General features: G+C 36.6%; 1 protein-coding gene across 1 annotated transcript in view; it reads left to right on the forward strand.

Moving 5' to 3' along the window:
- Cad87A (cadherin 87A) overlaps nucleotides 1-22,756 on the forward strand; it is a 1,045,423-nt gene that overhangs the window by 815,918 nt on the left and 206,749 nt on the right. Inside the window, exons 33-34 of the mRNA XM_090395555.1 lie at nucleotides 7,301-7,368; nucleotides 16,214-16,349. Coding sequence (XP_090251681.1) covers nucleotides 7,301-7,368; nucleotides 16,214-16,349 — 204 coding nt within the window. The remainder of the gene's footprint in view (nucleotides 1-7,300; nucleotides 7,369-16,213; nucleotides 16,350-22,756) is intronic.

The raw sequence follows: 22,756 nt of genomic DNA on the forward strand, positions 1-22,756 counted from the left end.
TAGACCAGTTTCCATTTTTTAGTAGTTATGATGTTGGAAAAATTGATGAGTGCTGATATAGAAAAATGGACAGATAAAGAGATTTGATAAAAGCCAGTATGGATTTGTTAAAAGGCAGTCTGGTTTTTAATAATCTGGTCATATTTTATAATAAGGAAACTAAGTGTAATAAGGGATTGAATGTACTGTGATAAATTCTGGATTTTGCCAAAACATTTGACAGATGCACAGAAGTTGATGTTTAAACTGTAATGAATGAAAATAGGCTTAGATGATTCACTAGTGGACTGAAATGGCCAATTGGTAATCTAAAATATGCCAATAATTCTTACTATAACAGACATTTCATTATAACAAACTATTTCAGTGGTCCCTACAACTTTGCTATGCTGAGACTACCTACATCAGAACAGTTGAGCATGGGAGAGTAGTATCAAGTAAGCGATAGATAACAAGTTTGGTATTGCAGGGCTCTCTAGGCTTGGAACCTATTCTGTTTTCATATAGACAACATGGTGAATGGTTTTCAGGAAATATTCTGTTTGCAGATGATGTCAAGCTGGCAAGCTATTAGAAATGATATTGATGTAGTGGTTCTTCAGAAGGATTTAAATAGACTAGAAAGGAGGGGGGGGGGGACTATATTCCAGTATTGTTCCTTCTCCTTCCCCACCATAGAATATATCCCAATCTTATACAATTTTGGAGCAAAGAATATAAGGAGCCTCCTATATTCTAATAGTAGAATTATATGCAGGAATTCTTGTACTCATCATCCCAAAATTGCTTTGCGTGATTTGATGCAAGAATTTGAATATCAGGGGATAGACTGCAATGATAGGGTTCCTATCCAGTGGACTGTTGTAGTACTCAGGAAGATACTAACTGGCAAAGGTAAGAGTGGTCACCCCACTGTGTTCGTTTATCAGTCTACATTGGAAATGTTGTGTGCAGATCTCATCAGCTGGATTTCAAGGGTATCAGAAAATTACAAAGGCAGAATAAAGATAATATTAGAGCTCTGGGATGTCAGCTATGAGAATAGATTAAAGAAATGTAATTTGCTGAGTTTGATGAATACAAAGAGGATGAGTGATATGATCAAAATTTAAGTTATTGAGAAGAGCTGGCTTATCAATTACACTGGGGAGATTTTCTGGTGACTTTGAACAATCTGCATAAATTACTGTGAGCATGTCTGGTCGTGTGGTTTTTGTGGGATAACGATGTATTGGAAACAATCCCAAGAAGATTATCAAAGTCAGTGATAAGTCTCCAGACTGATGAATTTGAAGGCAGATGGCTTAGCAGAGCTTCAGGAATAGGAGGAGGGAAGGGTGGTGTTATTGAGATATATAGCTTGATAATGACTTCTTTTATTTACTAGTTAAATATGGAAGATATTTTTCATCAAATGGAAGGAGATAGGGGAAGAGCAAGAGGCCATCCCTGGAAATTGTCATAACAAGGGCATGACATCCAAGTTCTTTGCATAGAGTGATTGGTGAGTAGAATGCATTGCCTGAGAGTGTGGTAAGTGTCATGGTTCAATGAACTTCATCGTGATGGGGACTTACCATGATATGTTTTTATGATTCCAAGGAGGTCTGATTAATATTAGTAATAATGATACATAGGGATTGCTTTCATGAGTCCCTGACCATCTAGAGATGTGCATATGTAATATAACATTGCAAAAGCACAGTATATCCTGTTAACAACACAAATGTTCATTTAGCTGTTGAAAATCATTGAAAAACACATACTGTCAAGTAGGGGATAAGAAAGTTTTCTCTTTTTTTTCTCTCTTTTTTTAACAGATTTCTTTCCTTTCTCTAATCACTTATAATCTCTCTAATCTAATAACAGCTTGAGACCCTTTATTGCTATTGATCCCTTAAACCTATGTCTTTTCTAATCAAAAGGTGTATGAGTAAACAAGAGTAAGAAGTGTTCTTTGGTGTGGAGAATAGTTTATGTATGGAATACACTGCCAGAGAAGGAAGTGAAAAGTGAATATGCAGACAGTGGGTGATCTCATGCTGTGTATGATAGATTCTGAGCCTCGAACAATCTTCCTATGATGAGTCTCTTGAGACTGTGGAGGTCTGTAATGAAAATAATGTTCTCAGTATATTCTTAAGAAGATGACTTCCTCTGACAGATTCTGATTTGGAAAATGATCCATCAAGAAGATATAAGAATCATTTAGTTTCCTGCTCTTAATGTTTTTTTCTTGAAACTTTTCATGTATATCTTCCATCCTAATAAAATGGTAGAGCAACTGCTGAATTTATCAAATGGTGAGGGAGTTTACATTTCTGTAAACTCCCTCACCAGTTGTATTGTTTATTGTATAGGTTTATCCAGTTGTCCTTTAAATAATATTCACTTTGATATTCAGAAATGAAAAGGTTATTGTTCCACTGTAAGTCCTTAATCAGGCCTCACATATTATTTTGCACATATTTGGTCACCTTGTTTTCAGAGAGAGATGAGGGAATGGTGATTTCTGGGTATGTGGAATATAAGAACGGATTGATCAGTATTGGAACTGGAATGAAAATAAATAACTAAATTAAATATTTACATGCTGATGTTTTGCAAGCTCTCTCATTGTAGTCTACAGTATCCAGTATTTTGGGCAGACTGGACTTGACCACCTTAGTAATAAGAAAAGAACAGAAGTATATTCAACACTTCTTCTTAAGTAGCTTCTCCAATTTGGAGGCTAGCAATTATGGTATGCCAGGGTGTCTGATCCACTGCTCTTTTGATCTCATAATAGTCCTTGTTGTGCATCCATTTCTTTACATCAATTCAAGATGTACTTGGTCTACCAGGAGATCTTCTTCCGTCTAGTATTTCCAGCAACATTTTCCCTGCTGATCCTCTTAGCGTGTCCTGCCATCTTGCACTTTCTCTTTACAAGGTCTTCCATGAGTGCTCTTTTGGTTTCCATTAACTTCAATACCTCTTCATTAATTTTTTTTTCTTGTTCCAAGAAATCTTCAGTGCTCTCCTATAATACTATATCTCAAAGCCTGCAATTTCTTGATTATGGATTTTGTATATGTCCAAATCCATAATTCAGTGTGGACCATATATAGGATTTTATTATTATTAATTTAGCCTATTTATTTCTTCCAGAGATCATTAGTAATTTATTATTCCACGATGCTTCTTTTGCCTTGGTTAAATTCAAATGTTTGGAGTAGAGCTCTCATATTTCCCATCTATAAAAAAGGGAGGTGGGGGGGATAAAACTGAATGTGAGCATTACAGAGATTTTGCTCCTAAGTGTTTCAGGTAAGATTTATGCAAGCGTGCTTGAAAAGAGGTTGAAAAAATTGTGGAAGAAAAACTGGGAGAAGAACAAGCTTCATGCCAAATAGAGGGTTTTCAGGATCAGATTTTCACTTTATGACAAAGATTTCTTGTAGAAAGGCTTATATGCTGGTTAAACATGATAACTAATAATTAAGGAATTGACAGCGTACACTAGAAATATAAATTACATCAACTTTAATATATACTTTCTGATATTTCAGCAATGTCACATTGCCATCTTCTTGGGAACTTAAAATAAAGACAAGTGCATGCAAGTACTACATAACAGCAAATGAGAAAAGAAGCGAGGAAGCTACCATTTTCCTAAAGTCCTGATGGTGCCCCTGGCAGGCTATATATTGGTAGTTCTTGGCCTTTGGGCTGAGGTTCTTCTGATAAATGTTTTTCAAATTTGGGGAAGTCTCCTGCATCCAAATATGTTGAGGTTTGGCATGTTCCTAAGGGCTGAGGCTGATTCCATGAATCAGCCTCAGCCCTTAGGAACTCATATTTGATATTTGAACTTGCTGCAGTGTATTACTGTGGTTTTCTTCCACCTTATTCTGTGGCGAGTATCCAGAGCGTGGTCTGCAAGCCCAGAGTGGCTGTACTGGTGAAATCGGATGTAGTCCTTGTGTCCGGAGATTCTGATATTTGCTTTCCTGACTGTTTGGCCAAAGTAGGACAATTTACAGCTGCAAGGGACCTGGTATACACCAGATAGGTCTAGGGGAAGTAGTTGGTCTTTAGTGGAGCGGATAAGGGATGCCAATTTTCTATATGGTCTGTAACAAGTGGTCAGGTCATGTTTTTTTAGGATTTTGTTGATTTTTTCCGAGGTGCCTCGGATGTAGGGAATGGTGATGGATTTAGAGTAATCTTTTTTGTGAAGGGGGAGGGGGGGGTGTGGATAACTGGTTTAAGTATTTTTTGGGGGGTAGCCATTGGCTGAGAAAGTGTCAAGGATGTGATTTAGTTCAGTGGTTAGGGCTTGATCATTTGAACAGATTAGTTTTGCCCTAATAACTCCATATTGTTGTGAGGGGAGGGTGGGGGATTGTTGGTGAATGTATCTGCATGTATGGGTGGGTTTTCTATAAACTGAGAAAACCAAGGTTCCATCAGGTTGGTGGGTGACTAGTGTGTCTAGGAAGGGGAGGTTATTGTTTTTCTCTTTTTCCAGGGTGAACTTGATTCTAGGGTGTTGGTTGTTTAAGTGTGTTAGGAAGGAGAGGAGTGAATCCGGGCCAAGTGGCTAAATAGCGAACACATCATGAATGTAGCAAAGCCATATGGTAGGTTTTTGTGGGGCTGAGTTTAAGGCTTTCTCCTCAAAAGTCTCCATAAAGAAGTTAGCCAAGGGTGGGGAAAATGGTGAACCCAAGGCTGTCCCCTATATCTGGTTGTAGAATTTTTCCTGCTAAACAAAATAGCCTGAGTTCATTGTGAACTGAAATAGGGCTGAGATATCGGGAGGAAATTTAGCTTGAATTAGCTGTAAGGTTTCTTTGAAGGGGACATTTGTGAATAAGGAGGAGACGTCAAAACTAACCATGATGTCATTATGTTGGAGTGTAAGGTTTTCTATACTGGCTTTGAAGTGGGCTGAGTTTTTTATGTGTGATGGTGTGTTGCCAGTATAGTGTGAGAGCGCTTTGGCTAAATGCTTAGCTAGTTTGTAAGCAGGGGAATCAATGCCATCCACTATGGGACGTAATTGCACATTTTCTTTATGTATTTTTGGGAGCCCATATATACAGGGGGGGGGTCTAGAGTTATATGGTTTTAGTCTGTTGGTAATCTCCACAGGCCAAGAAGTGACCTTCTTAAGGACCCTATGGAGTTTTCTTATTTGTGAGTTGGTGGGATTGTATTCAGATGGGAGGTAAGTAGCTCGATCTAATAGTAAAGCCTTAAGCTTACCTGTGTAGTCATTATGATTGAGTACCACAGTGGTGTTCCCCTTATCCACTTTGGTGATAACTATTTCTTTGTTTTTCTTCAATTCTTGTAGTGACTTGTATTCACTAATGGATGTGTTGGTCTTTGGTGGTTTTGCTTTTGTGAGAACACAGGCTACATCCAATCTAATATCGTTGGCGATGTGGTTTGGAAGGTGGCGAATCCCGCATTCAATCTGGATCATTAATTCCTCGGCCAGTAATTTCCTAGGAGCAATGGCGAAGTTGTGACCACGTGACAGAGTGGTGAGTGCTTCAGGCTTCAAGATAACTGAAGAAAGGTTAACTACAGTGTTGGTTTGTAGTTTACGTTTGGACGTCGAGTTCTTTTTTAATTTATCAAACTTGTTGATATGTCGACTCCGTATTCGTTCGAATTCTTTATTTGCCGCAGTACATGAGATGTCATGTAGAACTGACCAAAGCTCGTGATTAAGCGTATTTGAAAGTTTATGTCAGCTAGGGAACTGCGTGTAGCGGTAATTTGCTCCCAAAGTAAAGCCTGGCTCGCCCGGTTGTAGATACAGAGAGCTTTCTGTGAAGTGAAACGGTGCTTAAATTTTACACAATTTGGGATGACTAGATTGTCTTGGGATTGGGATGTCTTTATTTTAAGTTCCCAAGAAGATGGCAATGTGACTTTGCTGAATATCGGAAAGTATATATTAAAGTTGATTTAATTTATATTTCTAGTGTACGCTGTCAATTCCTTAATTATTAGTTATTTATGACAAATAGTTGAGAAATTATCAGAATATGATAATTTCTCAACTTTGTTGATTGTTCTCAACAATCTTCTCAACTTGAAAATTGTTGAATATGACAAATCTGTCATATTCAACAATCTTCAAGTTTTGAAGAAATGGCCTATGACAAGGCACCCATGCAAAATATTTTCGAAACACTACAGTTATACAAAGTAAATGGAACATTATACAAAGAACATTCTATTCATAGTCTATATAAAAATTTTACATCAGCAGCTAGAATTGAAGGAAATCCAAGAAGATAGATTGATGTAAAATCAGGTGTAAGACAAGGATATACATTTATCTCCACTTATTCATCATCTATATGGATCACAATAGGAAAGAAAATATAAATATTTAATTTAGTTATTTATTTTCATTCCAGTTCCAATACTGATCAATCTGTTCTTATATTCCACAGACCCAGAAATCACCATTCCCTCATCTCTGAAAACAAGGTGACCAAATATGTGTAAAATAATATGTGAGGTCTGATTAAGGACCTACACAGTGGAACAATAACCTTTTCATTTCTGAATGTCAAAGTGCATATTATTTAAAGGACAACTGGTGAGGTAGTTTATAGAAATGCAAACTCCCTCACCAGTTGATAAATTCAGCAGTTGCTCTACCATTTTATTAGGATAGAAGATATACATGAAAAGTTTCAAGAAAAAAACATTAGGAGTAAAAAACTAAATAATTCCTATATCTTCTTGATAGATCATTTTCCAAATCAGAATCTGCAGAGGAAGTCATCTTCTTAACAATATACTGAGAACATTATTTTCATTACAGACCTCCACAGTCCAAGAGCCTAGAACAATCATCACAGGATGATTGTTCTAGGCTCAAAATCTACTGTCATATATACAGCATGAGATCATCGACTATCTGCAAATTTAATGAAAGTTTCATACTGATTTCGAAAGAACTTGCTGTGTTAGTACACTTCATAAACCTGATATTGGAATTGGAGATATCAAACTTAGCAAAGAGCTAAGTTTGATATCTCAATCACAATATAAAAGAAAGTGGCATTAAACCTGATATTGGAATTGGAGATATCACATTTAGCTCTTTGCTTTATGTAGATGATGTATTCCTAAACCCATCCACATGCAAGGATTCTCCAAATAAATTGAATAACTACTGTAGTAATTTGTCATGAAAATCAGCAATAAAAAGACTATGAAAGTAGGCATGAACATAGAAAAATTCTGCTGCATTCTAAACAAGTAAAATATTTCATCTACTTAGGCAAAGATTTTTATGAAGATGGCAAGCTAAATCTGGAAATGGACAGCAGAATAAGCAAAGCTGATATGGTGAGAACCCAATTGAATAAATCTATATGAAATAAGAGAAAATGAGTTAAATCGCCAAACTAGCAGTGTACAAGACTGTGTTCAAACCAGTTTTAAGTTATGAACCAGTTTTAAGTTGTGCTACAGTTGTCCATCGGTTAGATACAAGTGTCCTTCAGTGGTGTTATTGTTTGGAACTGTGTTGTATATATCGTGTTTTCGCTACCGTTTGTTTCACTACTTCAACTTGTAAATATGCGTCCAACAAGAAATGTACGTTAGCAGCGTGCAGGACTTCTACACGAAAGGCTGGCTCAGCATTAGATTTTTCACAATGGATGCATTGCAGAAACTGCTACATGTATGCGCCGAAGAATGTGAAGGATCTGTGGTCAGTCTGACTAAATGAGAAGAACGAAAATGTTGGCATGTGTGAGAAGTGCCAGGATAGGCTGGAGAGTTTAGGAATGGAATCTGACATCGGGACTGTAGTGGAAGAACTTCGGCAGGAGTTCATGAAAATGAAAAATGACCTTCATCTTCTGCATGAGGAATTGGAAATGCTCAGTAAGGAGATACCGGAAGTTAAAACTGAGTTTAATGTGTTAAACAGAGAAATTAGGACTATAGAGATTACTTTAACTGAAGTAACTAGAATAGGATTACGTACGGGTGAGTCTTTGGTGAATGATGCAGTAATAAATAGTATGGGGGCAATTGAGAGTCAACAAAATAAAACCACGAGATGTCATGAGAGTGGGGGGGGGGGGCGGATTAAAAGAACGTTGAGTAATGAAACTGGGAGAGGCATGCTGAATAGCGTAGAAAATGAGTCCATGAGTGATGCTTGTGTGGACTTGAATGAAGTTAAGAGTGGTAAGATATATGGTGATTCTATGATTAAGGATATGGAGACCGGTATGCCTAATGAGTGCTTGGCTTGTGGGACAATAGAAAGAGTGGCTTTAGCAATAAAGAAAGGACATGATGCAGACAAGATGATAGTTATGGCGGGTACAAATGACCCACCATAACTGTGTGGTGGTATAAATTGGGTAGCAAAAGATTTAAGAACATTGTTAGATATTGTGAAGAGGAAAAGTGTCAATGGGAGGATAGTGTGTGTGCTGCCTCATTTTGACAATTACGAGTTAAGTAGACGAGCGATGATAATGAATGATATGATTGCAAGAATGTGCAAAAAAAGAGGCCTGGAATTTGTTGATGTCTGGAGTGTGTTTGAAGGAAAAAGACAGTTGTATGCTAGAGATGGGCTGCATCTGAACATGGAAGGACATAAGCGATTGAAGAAGTTACTGTTTTCTGAACAAGTTGAAGTAATTGGGCAGGGAAACTAATATTGAAAAGGTTGAGTGTAAGAGAGAGAAACTTTAGCAGTGATTGTATATTTATTAATCATTATTCGCAGAATAAATTGGGACTACTGATGTCTGTGAATTAACTGTGAATAAAAATGGGACTACTGAAATTAGTGACTTGTATATCAGTTCTAAAGCCGGTACAAGAACTAGAGGGAATCTGCAATTTTTGTATACCAATCCAGGAAGCCTTCGCAATAAGAGAGAAGAATTTTTGGCATTAGTCAGTGCAATCTCACCAAAAGTTATAGGCATTAGCGAAACTTGGCTATCAACAGAAGATGTGGTCACTGGAATTGAATGTGATGGGTACAGTGTTTTCAGGGAGGATAGAGAAGATAGAACAGGGGGAGGAGTACTATTGATGATAGCTGATGTGTTGCAGCCAAAGAAAGTAGTATATCAAGATGATAGACATGTGAATGAGAGTTCATTTGATGCGGTCTGGTGTGAAATAGTGGCCAGTGCAACAAAATATACAGTTGGATGCTGCTATGGGCCAGGGGATACAGGGGGAAATATTGAATTCATGCATCAGCAAATTTTAATTATAGTGATATCAACTGGAAGGAGGAAATATCTTGTAGCAAAAAGGAAATGGAGTTCATACATCTTTTACGAGATAATTACTTGAAACAGCACATAACTGAAGGGACATGTGGTGTGAGAGTGTTGGAACTGGTCATTGGTTCAGAGGATATATGCATAAGTAAGGTGTCCTCGTTACCTCCAATTGGTGAGAGCGATCATGTGGTATTGACTTGGGAAGTTGCAAAATCTGTGGATTTTTCTGTTAAGAAGGGGCATATATGGAACTACAGGTTAGGCAATTATATCAGGCTTCGGAGTGAGCTTGCAGCCATCCCATGGTAGAACCATATTGCAGGGGGAAAATGTTAGCAGTGCATGGGATAAAATTAGCAGGTATCTGAGAAAAGCAATATCAGATTGTGTCCTCATGGTCAGGAAGACAAATGAGGCAGGCGTTAGATGGATGAGCAGTAGTATCAAGCTTGATCTGCAAAAAAAGAAAATATTATGGAGAATGTACAAGGAGAAATGCGATCGGTACACCCATGAGCAGTACAAGGCTCAAGCTAGAAAGGTTACCAGCATAGTAAGAGAAGCTAAATCTTAGTATGAGAAGACCTTAGCCAATGAGATCAAAGATAATCCCAAAGAGTTCTTCCGCTATGTGGCAAGTAAAAGGAAGAATGACTTTGGAAGGATAACTTTAGTGTGTGCTGATGGTATTGAGGTTACAAAATCAGATGTAATATTCGAGTTACTGAGTGATCACTTTTTAAAAGTCTATCCCCTATTGAGGATATCTCTGTACCTGTAGCAATAACTAATGTGAGAATTGAAGCTAAGAAATCAGAGGTATTTAATATATTGAAAAATTTAAATGCATACACTGCTGTAGGTTTAGATGGAATATCAGCTTGGGTGTTGCGTGAATGTGCAAAGGAATTGTCAATCCCTCTTACTTGGATATTTAACTTAAGTTTGAACTCTGTTATGGTCCCTAGGGAGTGGAAGTTAGGCAAAGTGGTTCCTTTGCATAAGGGTGGCTCTAAAACTGCGATAGTTAATTACAGATCAATCACCATCTTAGGAGTAGTGGTAAAAGTATTGGAAAAGTTGGTTAAAGACAGAATTCAAGAATGGGTGGATGAGGATATGATACTCTATAGAGGCCAACATGGTTTTGTTAAAGGTAGATCCTGCCTTAGCAATCTATTAACTTTTTCATAATAGAATGACATCTGAGTTGGACAAAGGAACTGGCTACACAGTGGTACTTCTGGATTTTGCTAAGGCTTTTGACAGGATACACCATGGAACACTGTTATGCAAATTGGAGCAGATGGGGAATGGATAGTAAATTAGTGATATGGATAGGAGAATGGCTCAGGAAGAGATACCATAAGGTGGTGTATGGAGGAGCCGAGTCCAGGATGAGGCAGATGACCAGGACTCTGTGCTTGGGCCATTGTTGTTTAATTTGTATATAAATGATATAGGAAATTGCTTGAGGAGGGAGATATTCAGTTGTTTGCTGGTGATACAAAGTTGGGTAGCACAATAAAAAATGAAGCTGATGTTGAAAGTTTGCAGGATGATTTAAATGAGCTGGTAGAATGGGCAAAAGGTAATGGATGTCAGTTCAATGTGAAAAAGTGTAAAGTCATGCATTTTGGGATTAAAATTTTACCAGCTGTGTACTACATTGATGGAACAGTACTCCAAGAGATTGATGAGACTAGGGACTTAGAAGTGTTGGTAGATCTGGTCACCTGGATTCCTTGGAGATGAGGAGGCTGTGGAGAGGGTTCAGAGAAGAGTAGACTAAGTTGGTGAGTGATGTAACAAATGCTCCCTACATTGATAGATTGAGAGCTTGTGGATTGCAGAGGTTGGTTGATAGGTGTAGAAGAGGGGATATGATAAAAATATTTAAATTACTGAAAGGTTTTTATAGGATTAATGCAGGGGAAATGTTTCAGCTGTGATAGTGATGGAAGAACAAGCGGTCATCCCTGGAAATTAAAGAAGAGTGTAGTCAACAAGGGTGTAATGGGAACAAGTTTTTTTTGCCTGGAGGGTGGTAAATGAGTGGAATTCATTGCCTGACTTAGTCATGAGCTCTTCGTCTGTAAATGAATTCAAGAAGAGATATGACAGATATTGTTTTGCTAGTTTGGGTTTCCCACGATGAGTCTACTGACTCCATGGAGATACCCGTAATAATAATAATGAATCAGCAAGTTTGGTTAGAAATAAAGTGCATGATCATAGACTAAAGATCATAACTATGAGGTTTCTGAGGGCATCAATTGCAGAATCATCTTAAAAATGAAGATATTAGAAAGAACGAACTTGACATTGTTAGCATTCAAGAATGTGTCAGGAGAACTAATCTAAGGTGGTATGGCTACTAAAAAGAATGGGAGAGGAAAAGTTAATAAAATAGGTATTTGATACCGAGGTGGCGGGAAGAAGATCCAGAGGAAGACAAAGGTCTAGGTAGATCGATTCATTCAGAAGTGCCTTAGAAGAACAAAATGTTAGATATGACAATATGGAAGTGCAGACAAGTGATAGACTAATATGGAGAAAAATCACTGATAGGAGATTAATAATAAACTTTAACATGTAGTGCTGTCATAGTAGCTTAAACACCATTTGAGGGTATTATCAGGAAATTGATGATGGTGGTGATGATAAATAATCATCATTATTTTATACCAAGTAGAGTAAACAATATCTGTACTGTGGATATTTAATGAAAGTTTCATACTGATTTCGAAAGAACTTATGGCATTCATATATTTAGCATTAGTTCCTGTGTTAGTGCACTTCATAAAAGACAGAATCTGCTTCTAGGAAGAGAGATATTCTCATTTCTATCCTCCTGAAAAACATAGTAACCAGCAAGAGGAAACATAGATACTACTAAGAGACAAAAATGGACTAGTGACCTAAGTTGCCATGGATATCCAGGAAACATGAGGGAGTGATATCCAGGAAAAGGAAAGTCACTAGTAGGGTGCCTCAGGGGTCTGTTTTAGGGACATTACTGTTTAACTTGTATATTAATGATATTGGTGAAGATTTGGATGGAGATATTCAGTTGTTTGCAGATGATACAAAGTTGGGATGAACCATGAAGAGTAGTGAAGATGTTGTGACCTTACAAGAAGGCTTGAATACAATGAGTGATTGGGTACAAAAATGGGGATGCGAGTTCAATGTTGCAAAATGTAAGGTTTTAAAATTTGGAAAACAAAGATGGGATGCAGAATTTATGCTTGGTGAGGATATATTGTTGGAGGTGGAGGAAATAAGAGATCTGGTAGTGATAGTGGATAAGGATCAAAAATTTAGGGGACACATAGCCAAAATTGTGAACACAATACAACACGAAGCGTCGAGCCGTCTAGCACCCTTAAAAAAAGCTTTTTGTTCCTGGATCTCCTGGTGCTCGTCTTGCAGTGTCGTGAGCGGGTGGAGGGCAGCAGCGCCTCCACTCCGGAGGGTTTCGATAGAGGCAGCGGCAGAACTAGAAGTAGTATCTCCACAGAAGGAATAAGTTCGGCCGTCCATAGAAAGCCAGATTGGAGCACATGGACATTTCGTCTAAGGAGAGGCAGATTCCAGTAGACCTTTGACGCGATGCAGAACCAAGGATAGATAAGTAGACTTTATTTGTATTTTGCTGATTGTGAATGAAAGATGTGTGCCACGTTGTAAAAACAGAGGAAGGAACATTAATGATATTAATTAGGACTGAACTGCAGTGATCTAGAGAGGGTTACCTTAAAATCTTACTGTCTCCTATTGTGATAGAGTAACATAATATGTTCTAGGAGATTAAGAACATGTTTAAAGTAAGGAATTGTTTTCAATAAAAGGATTGTAAAAGATATAAATGCTATCTTGTATGGTTTGATTGAACTACTAAAGAAATTAAAGAGTTATTGTGATAATCTTGCATGATTAAGGTATTTAAAGGTAAAAATAAGAAATCTTGCTTCAAAGATTTACAGTTTAATCAGTTTGAGTATACTTATATTATGTAATGTTCTAATTCTATCCTGACTGTCAGGAACTCCCTTAAGGTGGGAATTAAGCTTATTGTATTGTATGTACATATTTATGATATCTAATAAACCTTGCTTTTGTACCCAACTAAGACTATCTGTGATTTCTGGAATCCGATGCACCGCTTATAAAAAAAAAAGTACTACGAACCTAGGCGGGAGAATAGAATAAGAATAGAATTTGGCCACGTCTGCGAAATTACAAGGTATCACTTAAGTACTGTCTTGGGATCACCTCTTGATTAATAATATTGTTTAATCTAAAAGCGCTAAGTGGCACAGCAAAATATAAATTTCTTAGTGTTTTACGAGGGATTGATCTCAGACAATCTGATACTCTGGTATTGGCTCGATCTCGAGGCAATTCCTTTGTCCCCTATAGGTACCACGTGATACCCGAATGAGAGTTTAACGGGGATTTGACCCAAAGACTAAAGAATAGATATATGAGTAGAAAGTAAGACACAACAATGGGCACCAGGGTTTCTTCTCGATGGGAAGGAGGTGAAAAGGATCCAGAGACAAGTGACCAAGATAATAGCAGGACTATGGATTGAACCTTATGAGAACAGGTTGAAGATTTGTGGGCTACAGAAATTGGTTGATAGGTGGAAAAGGAGTGATATGATTGAGAGACATTCAAATTACTGAAGGGTTTCTATAAGATCAATTCAGAAGACATTTTGGAGAATAGGACTGGTAGTGGGAGGACTAGGGGCCATCCATGGAAGCTTCGTAAGAGTGTGGTTAGCAGGGGTGTTAGAGCTAGGTTTTTTACTTGGAGAGTGGTAAATGAGTGGAATAAGCTGCCAGATTGTGTTGTGGGTGCCAAGACTGTAAATGATTTCAAGGAGAAGTATGATAGATACTGTGTGAATGGTCAATAGTTGTTCTTGACATGATGTTGGGCCTCCCTCGATGAATCTAAGGACACCTTGGAGCTGTCCGTAATAATAACACAAAGGCTTCTGGGAATGATGTGGAGGACACTGACATGTAGAAGTAGGGAGATTCTTGTTCCGTTATAAGGCTTTGATTAGGCCACACATGGACTATTGTGCACAGATTTGGTCACCTGGTTTTCAGAAGGATGAAGAGATGTTGGAAAGGGTCCAAAGACAACTGACTAAGGTAGTTTCTGACCTCTGGAATATCGAGTATGAGGAAAGATTGAGAAGATGTAATTTGCAGAGGCTGGTGAACAGGAGGAAGAGGGGAGATATGATAGAGACCTATAAGTTGGTAAGGGATTGTTATAGGATCAATGCTGGAGAAGTTTTACAGAAAATAATGGGAGATCAGGAGAGAACCAGAGGTCATCCCTGGAAACTGTATAAAGAAGATGTGAGTAGGGAAGTGAGAGGCAGTTTTTTTTCGTGCAGAGTTGTGAATGATTAGAATGCCTTGCCTGGGAGTGTGGTGTCTGCAAGGAGTTTGAGTGCATTTAAGACACAGTATGATGAGCTATGTGTGTGTGTGTGATAAAAGGACCTCCCATGAGGGTTCTTGGGGTAATAATAATAATAATATGACTGAATTACTGCTGAGTCAACTACACTGTTTTTTAGAATGTTATACTAAAAACAATGTAGTTCTCACAAATATGCTATAGTATGTAATACTGTACTACGTATTTAAGTTGGTGCATTATCTCAACATTAAGTATAGATAATACTTGATATACACTATCTAAACTTAAGTCTGCTTACATTACTAATCAGAAAAATGTGCTGTTCAGAGCAAATATTTTCTTTTTAGCTACTTCATGCCTCCCCTCAGTAGGAAAAAAAATTGATACACAGTTGAAGAATGCAGGTTTGAACTGTGCAGTTCCACTTATACGTGGAACTGCACAGTTCAAATTGGAATATATTGGAAAGTTTTTTAGAGATTTCTACAATTTGAAAAAACTCGCAGACGAACCGAGTAGCTTAGAAATATTGAAAAAATTAAGAAAAAGTTAGGTTTGTCATGAATGCATAAAATATATATAGATACTAGTCTATTATGATTTACTACCATAAAATATGCACAAATCTCTTATAAAAAGTTAAAATTTATCAAAACTTACACACACAAACACTTATAGACTGTACATGGCGGCATTGCAGTCAAGAGAAATGTAAACAAGCATAAAGATGCATTATTAAATTATAACTGCATAAAATAATTTTGCTAATTAGTTAAATTAATTAGCATAAAATTATAAACGATTCATTCATTAGTGTATAGGCTAGGCTGCTGTGAAGCAACTGTTTGGATTGCCCTAGTCTACCATAAAGCAATCATATTGCTGCTTCTTCATTATCATTGTACGAATCATTATACCTGTAAATAAATATAAATTTCTTTTTCATCTTATCTTTTAATTTTTGATGTCTAATGTTAGTAATGTAAACAGACGACATAAACTTACAGTTCAATAAATACAATAAAGTACAGTACTATAAATGTGTTGTTTTCACTTGCTTATGATTTTCTTTAATAACATTTTCTTTTCTTTAGCTTACTTTATTGTAAGAATATAGTATAAGAATATACATACATACCATAAAAAATATGTGTTAATCGATTGTTTATATTATCAATAAGGCTTCCGGTCAACAGTAGGCTATTAGAAGTTAAGTTTTGGGGAAGTCAAAAGTTATACATGGATTTTCAAACAACATCGTGGGGGGGGAGGGTCACCACCCCTAACCCTCATGTTGTTCAAGAGTCAACTGTATTTCCTTAAATAAAATCCTAATCACAAATACCATTTTTTGCGGTTTGTATGTAGGAAAAAAAAAATTGATAATTGTTCTTATTTGTTTCAATAATACTAAAATTGATATTTGTGCTTTCTTTTAACTTGTTTAGTGACTGGTTCATATTTTTTAGCATACAGATTCCTCAGAAATATCAGTTCAATCTCGAAGTTATGATGAGAAGGATCCCTCACTCGCAATGGTCAAAATCATAATTACAGATCTCAACGACAATATTCCAGAATTTATTAATAGTCCATATTATGCAGGTAAGTAATTTGTTATCAACTACTCCATAAATATGTTGCAATATTTTTCACTTGGTTATACTATAAATTGTAGATGTCAAGAAATTATATTCTTGGTTTAATCCTTTTCCTTTCCAAGTGTAAGCAAACAAAATTTGCACGTGAAGTCACTTCATGCCTGGAGTACTTTTATATAGGGACTGATGACTTAACATCATTTACCTTAGTATCCCACAATACAATGCACATATCCTTACAGACGTGTATAATGCTATGCATTATGGGAAAGGCCACCACACATAAGGGTTTCGACCTTTATTGAGGTGAAAAAGTAAAGGGTTGCTCGTCATAGGCTTAGAGTAGTTAGTATAGGGATGAAAGTGATCCTAATAGTATTAGGAGAAAGAAAAGACAGATAGATAATACAACAGATAGAGAAACAACCTCAGCTCTTTTATATCATCATACAGCCAAAAGCTATCAGTTTTCCTTTTTCACCAATCTCATATAAATGAACAATCAAAAGACCAAGTGAAACTGAAGCGCAGAGATGACTGATACCCAGGTGGTTAGCCTTATTGATCTTCTCTGCCTGGGATTGTTCTCCATTCATCCCAGCAATTGACTATAAGACTATATTAAATTAAGATGATAGAACTATTTATAAAAACCTCTCATTGCAAGAATAGACAGAATTTTATCTCCCCTTGGTGGATATTGCATAATGTGGGTGGTCTATACCATTTAGTCAAAAATTTAATATCTTCTAGAATGTTTCTTTCTAAATACAAAAATCATCTGACTGAACAATAAAATTTCCACATTATAGTATTACAAAGCATCTGGATGTTGTATTGCTTGTTTTCAAATCCATGTTTCTTTCTAACCTTCCACAAATGATATTTTAATTCATTAATTATAAAAATCAAAATTCTCTGCTCATTGCTGACAGGCAGTGGGTATTTCAAAAATTTAACCTGTTTGGTATGCCCAACACATTACTTAATCTGTTCCAAATATGCAGAGCAAGAGGGCAGTTATAGAATGCATGTTCTGCTGTTTCCAATAGGTGATAGATGTCACAGATTGGATCTCCGATGTTAAAGTATCTCCATTTGATGGTATTGGCTGGAAGGCAGCCATATGCAATATGCAATTCTCCAAGAAGAGCCTTCCTGTTATGAAATAAAATATTGTTGCTAGTACCCAACTATGGAAGTTTATTTTTCACTTGGTTAGAGTATAATAAATTTAGTTTAATCCTTTATCCAAGTGCGAGCAAACAAAGTTTGCACCTGAAAGTATCTTCAAGACTGGGGTAAGGTGGTAACAACACCAGGGCAGCTCGTTGCAAAGGTGGAGCAAGATACCAACACATCTATCTCAGTATCTCCTATAATGCAGAACACATCTCCTTGCAGATATGTCTAATGTTATGCATTAAGGGAAGGGCCACTACCCAGACTAGTTTTGACCTTTATTGAGGTCTCTTCAGTGGGAGCCAGGCCCAAGTGGAGATACCAGGCAGAAGCAATGGCAAGGTCATCTTTACCTATAGGAGTTGCCAAATGGTGTGCCACCCTTTTTTTAATAAATTACTCTGGGTTTAGAGAAATATGTTGAAAGTTTATTTTTCACTTGGTTAGGGTATAATAAATTTAGTTTAATCCTTTATCCAAGTATGAGCAAACAAAGTTTGCGCCTGAAAGTATCATCAGGACTGGGGTAAGGTGGTACAACACCAGGGAAACTCGTTGCAAAGGTGGAGCAAGATACCAACACTCCTAACTCAGTATCTCCTATAATGCAGAGTAATTTATTAAAAAAGGGGTATCTCCACTTGGGCCTGGCTCCCACTGAAGAGACCTCAATAAAGGTCGAAACTAGTCTGGGTAGTAGCCCTTCCCTTAATGCATAACATTAGACATATCCGCAAGGAGATGTGTTTTGCATTATAAGAGATACTGAGATAGGAGTGTTGGTAGCTTGCTCCACCTTTGCAACGAGTTTTCCTGGTGTTGTACCACCTTACCCCAGTCCTGAAGATACTTTCAGGCGCAAACTTTGTTTGCTCACACTTGGATAAAGGATTAAACTAAATTTATTATACCAACTATGGAAGTTTGCAGCAAAAAAGATTAAAGATTTCTTTATACCAAATTTTACTTTTTTTAATGGAAAGAAGGTCAATGCCAACGTGTTGTAGCAGTCTTAGAGTTAAGCACAGAGTGTTTTAGTATTCAGGAACAATCTCAGCTTTTGGATTATGTGCACATGTGCAATTGGTCTGCAATATTTTGTGGATTTTTGAAGTACATTGCTTAAATAGCAGAATTTTAAGACTGGAAACCCAAATCCTCCATTCTTCTTTATTCTTCTTTGATAGTTGAAGAAATTCCTTTTTAACTTCTTGGTATCAGCTGGACAAAAAAAATTGCACAGGCTTACTATATAATTGCTTTTCTTCATCTTCTGTGATGTCTCTAATATTTATTATGTACAACTGAGCAGGAAAGATTATGGTTTTGAGTACTATGATTTTAGAAGAAAAGGAAATTGTCCTGTTTTCCAGTCTTCTAAGGTTTCCAAGTTTTTCTATGTAAGTTCTTGAACTGATAATATTGGTAACTGGAGAAGGGAATTCCAAGTATTCTTAAAAGTTCTCTTCTGCTGAATTTTTCTAAAATACCAAAAATGATGCATATGAAATCATATTCTTTCAAAGTGTCCACTACATTATCAGCATATGCTAATACCTTATTTTCCTTCATAGTTAAAGGAACCATTATACCTCACACAGCAAGTGTATTGTAGATTTCCTGTAAGAAAGGTTCAAGAACCAATGCAAAGAACAGTGGACTGAGAGGGCAACCTTGCTTGACTCCTCTTTGAATTTTGACAGGGTCTGACAGGAACCCATTAACTAGGAAGCAGGTAGTTGAATTGTCATAGTCTCCTTTAATAATAAGAGAAAACATCTTTTTATCCACACCAATTTGCTGGAGGATGTGGAAGAGAAAGGAATGCTGGACATTATCAAATACATGAGTAAGGTCTACTGATAGCACTGCCATTGCCTGCTTTTTCGTATTAACTAAACAGAGTAGATCATGTAGCCGAAACAGATTAAATTCTACTGCTCAGCCTGGAACTCTAGTCTGCTTTTCTCTTTTCTCTATTTGTTTCTGCCTTTCCACTTCTATCCCTATGTTAATATTTCTAATGATGTTATATTGTATACCATTGCATTTGTTTGTTACAAATTAGCTTCTCTCTTTATACAGCTCTTTCAACTTTTTTCTTCTGAGGAAAGCCTGTTCCTTTCTCCATTCCATTATATTCTGTTTTACTGCTAGTTTGAATTTTAACCACATATTCCAATTGCAGCTAACATTATTCCAATCTGAACCAAAGGCTCTGGAATTTGGTTGAAAAGATCAATGGAAAATTTGCTCAAAGTCTCCATGGTCCAGAACTGATCTCTACTTGTTCCATGCAGTGGAATTTAAGTAGAATTGGATTATTGTCTGACATTTTGATGTCAGAATATTTTATCTGAATTATCTTATTTATATGGGAAGAAGAGATATAAATATGATCAAGACCAGTACCAATACCTTGATTCATATACATGTAAGCCTTGAGATTTGGATTGCGAATCCTCCACGTGTGTATTAGTGGATCATTGTTAAGACATGTTTTTAAATGTGCATATCCCACTTTTTGACTCCTGGGGGTGTCCTACTATTTTTTTCTAATGTGGGGTTTTCAATACAATTCCAGTCTCCAGCTGCTCTAATGTAGTGGGCACCATATAAATATGGCTTCAATTCCTGGAAAAATTTTTGTCTAACTCTTCCATTGGTTGGAGCATAAACATTTATAAACCTTATTACACACCCACAGTATTTCCAGTCTACTGTCAAGATTCTTGCTATTGCATCCCTTTCAGTATTATTACAGAATAACCCAAAGAGGGGGGAGCAAGAATAAGAACTCCTACTCCAGCCCTGTTGAATCTTCCAAAACTCAAATAAGAAAGAAGTGGATATCTATCTGTTCTATATGAAACAAGTTTTATATGTTTATACCTGCAAACATATGTTTCTTGGAGAAACAAAAACCTGATGTTATGGTGTAGCATAAGTTTCCATATAATTTCTTGTTTAATTTGCACTTGGAATGCTTGTACATTTAATGAGGCAATGCAGAAAGGAGATGGTATGATTAATTAAGCGTCACTGGTAAGTCTTTACCTTCTAGATTTTGGATGAACCTGATGAGGTCTTCAATCTATGAAGGAACAATTGTGTAGTCTTTTTCTTGTAAACTGTTTTCCAGTTTTATACAGTTGCTTTCCATTATTTCAGTTTCATGCCTATTGTCCTTCATTTGGAAGCTAGTTATTTTCTTTTCATGAAGATGATAAACATACTGAGAAAACTTCGAATCAGTAAACTTTATTATATTGTCTTTAATATAATAAAGTTTGTCTCTCACTGACCTTTATTAGCAATAGATTGTTCTGCGTAGTCCAGAATATTGGGACTAATTTCTAGCTGATTTGGTCATGCACTTTTTGTGATTTTACCAAGTGTAGTTTGTTTAAAAGCACCATATTTACTATACTGAATTGGTTTGTTTAAAAGCACCATATTTACTATACTGAATTGGAAGAACCGGGAACTCCTCATTATGCCTCTCTGATATATACTGTGTTCTAATTTCCTCCTACTCTTTTAGCAAAAGTTCTTGAGATTTGGATTGCGAATCCTCCACGTGTGTATTAGTGGATCATTGTTAAGACATGTTTTTAAATGTGCATATCCCACTTTTTGACTCCTGGGGGTGTCCTACTATTTTTTTCTAATGTGGGGTTTTCAATACAATTCCAGTCTCCAGCTGCTCTAATGTAGTGGGCACCATATAAATATGGCTTCAATTCCTGGAAAAATTTTTGTCTAACTCTTCCATTGGTTGGAGCATAAACATTTATAAACCTTATTACACACCCACAGTATTTCCAGTCTACTGTCAAGATTCTTGCTATTGCATCCCTTTCAGTATTATTACAGAATAACCCAAAGAGGGGGGAGCAAGAATAAGAACTCCTACTCCAGCCCTGTTGAATCTTCCAAAACTCAAATAAGAAAGAAGTGGATATCTATCTGTTCTATATGAAACAAGTTTTATATGTTTATACCTGCAAACATATGTTTCTTGGAGAAACAAAAACCTGATGTTATGGTGTAGCATAAGTTTCCATATAATTTCTTGTTTAATTTGCACTTGGAATGCTTGTACATTTAATGAGGCAATGCAGAAAGGAGATGGTATGATTAATTAAGCGTCACTGGTAAGTCTTTACCTTCTAGATTTTGGATGAACCTGATGAGGTCTTCAATCTATGAAGGAACAATTGTGTAGTCTTTTTCTTGTAAACTGTTTTCCAGTTTTATACAGTTGCTTTCCATTATTTCAGTTTCATGCCTATTGTCCTTCATTTGGAAGCTAGTTATTTTCTTTTCATGAAGATGATAAACATACTGAGAAAACTTCGAATCAGTAAACTTTATTATATTGTCTTTAATATAATAAAGTTTGTCTCTCACTGACCTTTATTAGCAATAGATTGTTCTGCGTAGTCCAGAATATTGGGACTAATTTCTAGCTGATTTGGTCATGCACTTTTTGTGATTTTACCAAGTGTAGTTTGTTTAAAAGCACCATATTTACTATACTGAATTGGTTTGTTTAAAAGCACCATATTTACTATACTGAATTGGAAGAACCGGGAACTCCTCATTATGCCTCTCTGATATATACTGTGTTCTAATTTCCTCCTACTCTTTTAGCAAAAGTTCTAAAAGGACAGGTGTTCATGCAGTGTTCAGAACTTTCGCATTTCTGGCTGCATTTGAGACACTGATTAGCAATATATCTGATCTTCATGCAGTTGACACATTTAGATTTGGGGCTGTTACCACCCAAGGAATCATACAAACTACAATGCAGGCACTGCCTTTGTACTTCAGGATAATTTACCATAATTTGGTTTGTACCAATGTTGACAAAATTTAGTACAGGCATCTTCGTAGCCATTGTGAAGAGGACATCACCAGAAAACCAGTTTGGATCTTCACCCGATAAACCTTTGCATATTAACATATGCAAAGGTTTATCAGGTGAAGATCCTAATCTTAAGTTTTCAGAATGTCTATATGAGAATTTCATTACTGTTTGTTCTCTATGTATTCCATTGGAAATCTTTTGATTTTTACTGTTTTTACCTGGCTCCAGACCAGTACAGGAATAACTGTGCTGCTTTCAAAAGTAAATCCCTATAATAATTTTCCCCTTGTTTCCATATGTTTAACTACAATTAAATATTTTCCTCCATTGTACGAGGTGAAAGAATAAATTGTATT

This window comes from Typopeltis vanoorti, chromosome 7 (genome assembly GCF_054136105.1).
Source record: "Typopeltis vanoorti isolate ZY-2024b chromosome 7, IOZ_Tvanoo_1.0, whole genome shotgun sequence".
NCBI classification, from domain to species: domain Eukaryota; kingdom Metazoa; phylum Arthropoda; class Arachnida; order Uropygi; family Thelyphonidae; genus Typopeltis; species Typopeltis vanoorti.